The 1,333-nt window shown below is 57.4% G+C and overlaps 1 protein-coding gene across 1 annotated transcript in view; it reads left to right on the forward strand.

The window, feature by feature from the left end:
* Positions 1-777: 777 nt before the first annotated feature.
* Positions 778-1,333, forward strand: part of XKR5 (XK, Kell blood group complex subunit-related family, member 5) — a gene marked incomplete at its 5' end in the record, with an annotated part of 4,226 nt that continues 3,670 nt past the window's right edge. Inside the window, 2 exons of the mRNA XM_010136529.1 lie at positions 778-961; positions 1,064-1,245. Coding sequence (XP_010134831.1) covers positions 778-961; positions 1,064-1,245 — 366 coding nt within the window. The remainder of the gene's footprint in view (positions 962-1,063; positions 1,246-1,333) is intronic.

The following is a 1,333-nucleotide window of genomic DNA, read 5'->3' on the forward strand; positions in this document are numbered from 1 at the left end:
TCGAACCCCCTGCAGGGAGCAGGGACATCTGCAACTAGAGCAGGTTGAGCAGAGCCCCAAGGGACAACCTGACCTGCACTGCTGCCAGGGATGGGGAAGAGCCCAGGACACAGGTGGCTTCTGGGCTTCGAGCAGACATTGCTGCTGGCATTTCATCTCCCAGCTGCCGAGGGGCTTCACAGCCCTTGTCCCTGTGTTATCTCCAGCTCCCAGCTCCTGGTGGTTTGTCAGCTGTGGCCCAGCCATCACCATGAAGGGGCCTCGCCCAAAGAAGGGCTCTGATAAAAAGCACTTGGACCAGGGCTCATGCTCCAAATAGATTAAAAAAAAAATGTGGTTTAACCCCAGCCAGGATCTGAACACCATGCAGACAATCGCTTGCTCCTTCCCTCTCCCAGTGTCTTTATTAGGGGCTGTTGGGACAGGACAAGGAGTGATGGGTTAAACTGGAGGACAGAGATTGAAATGAGAGAGAAGGGAGAAAGTGTTTCTGCTGAGGGTGGTAAGACCCTGGCCCTGCCCCAAGAGGTGGGAGAAGCCCCATCCCTGGCACCATTCCAGATCAGGTTGTCCCTTCGGGCTCTGCTCAACCTGCTCTAGTTGCAGATGTCCCTGCTCCCTGCAGGGGTGTTGGACTGGATGAGCTTGGAAGGTCCTTTCTGACTGAAACCATTCGATGGTTCTGTGAATTTGGTGTGGGCTGTGGGTAGGCACCTTTCAACAGCTGGGTCTGTGTGGCTGTGACATTCCTCAGTGTTTCTCTCTGCTGTTCTCCAGGGCTCTGCACCATCATCCACTACCTTGTCCATGGGCAGCTGGGCTGGTTTGGGCTGACCATTGCCTGTGTAGTGCCCAGCTATGTGGTTCAGCTCCTCAGCATCCTCTGGTTCAAGGCAGATGGCCACCCACCTGGCTGCTGGCTCCTGGTGCTCCACCTCCTACAGATGGGCCTCTGGAAGCGGTGAGAGATGCTCCCCGTGGTCCACCCAGCCCTCCCCAACCCAGATGCAGTCCCAAACCTGCCAAAACCAGGGTGGACATCCCATCACGGTGACTCTTGCAGGTACTGGGATGTTTTACGGATGGTGTCAAAGACAGGTGGCAGTGCTCGTGGTGGGGAGGTGCTGATGCAAGATGGGGATGTGAGTGTGCTGCGTCTCCTGGAAGCCCTGCTGCAGACCCTGCCTCACCTTCTGCTGCAGACCTACGTCGTCGTAGCCGTCAACCCAGCAGGCTTTGTCCCCGGTGAGCAGGGAGTTCCCAGGAGGACGCTGCGGGGTGGCTGATGTGTTTGGGTGGGGTACACGTGTGCCCACCTGGCAAGGTGCAGGGC

Source organism: Buceros rhinoceros, unplaced genomic scaffold (genome assembly GCF_000710305.1).
Source record: "Buceros rhinoceros silvestris isolate BGI_N320 unplaced genomic scaffold, ASM71030v1 scaffold25475, whole genome shotgun sequence".
Taxonomy (NCBI): domain Eukaryota; kingdom Metazoa; phylum Chordata; class Aves; order Bucerotiformes; family Bucerotidae; genus Buceros; species Buceros rhinoceros.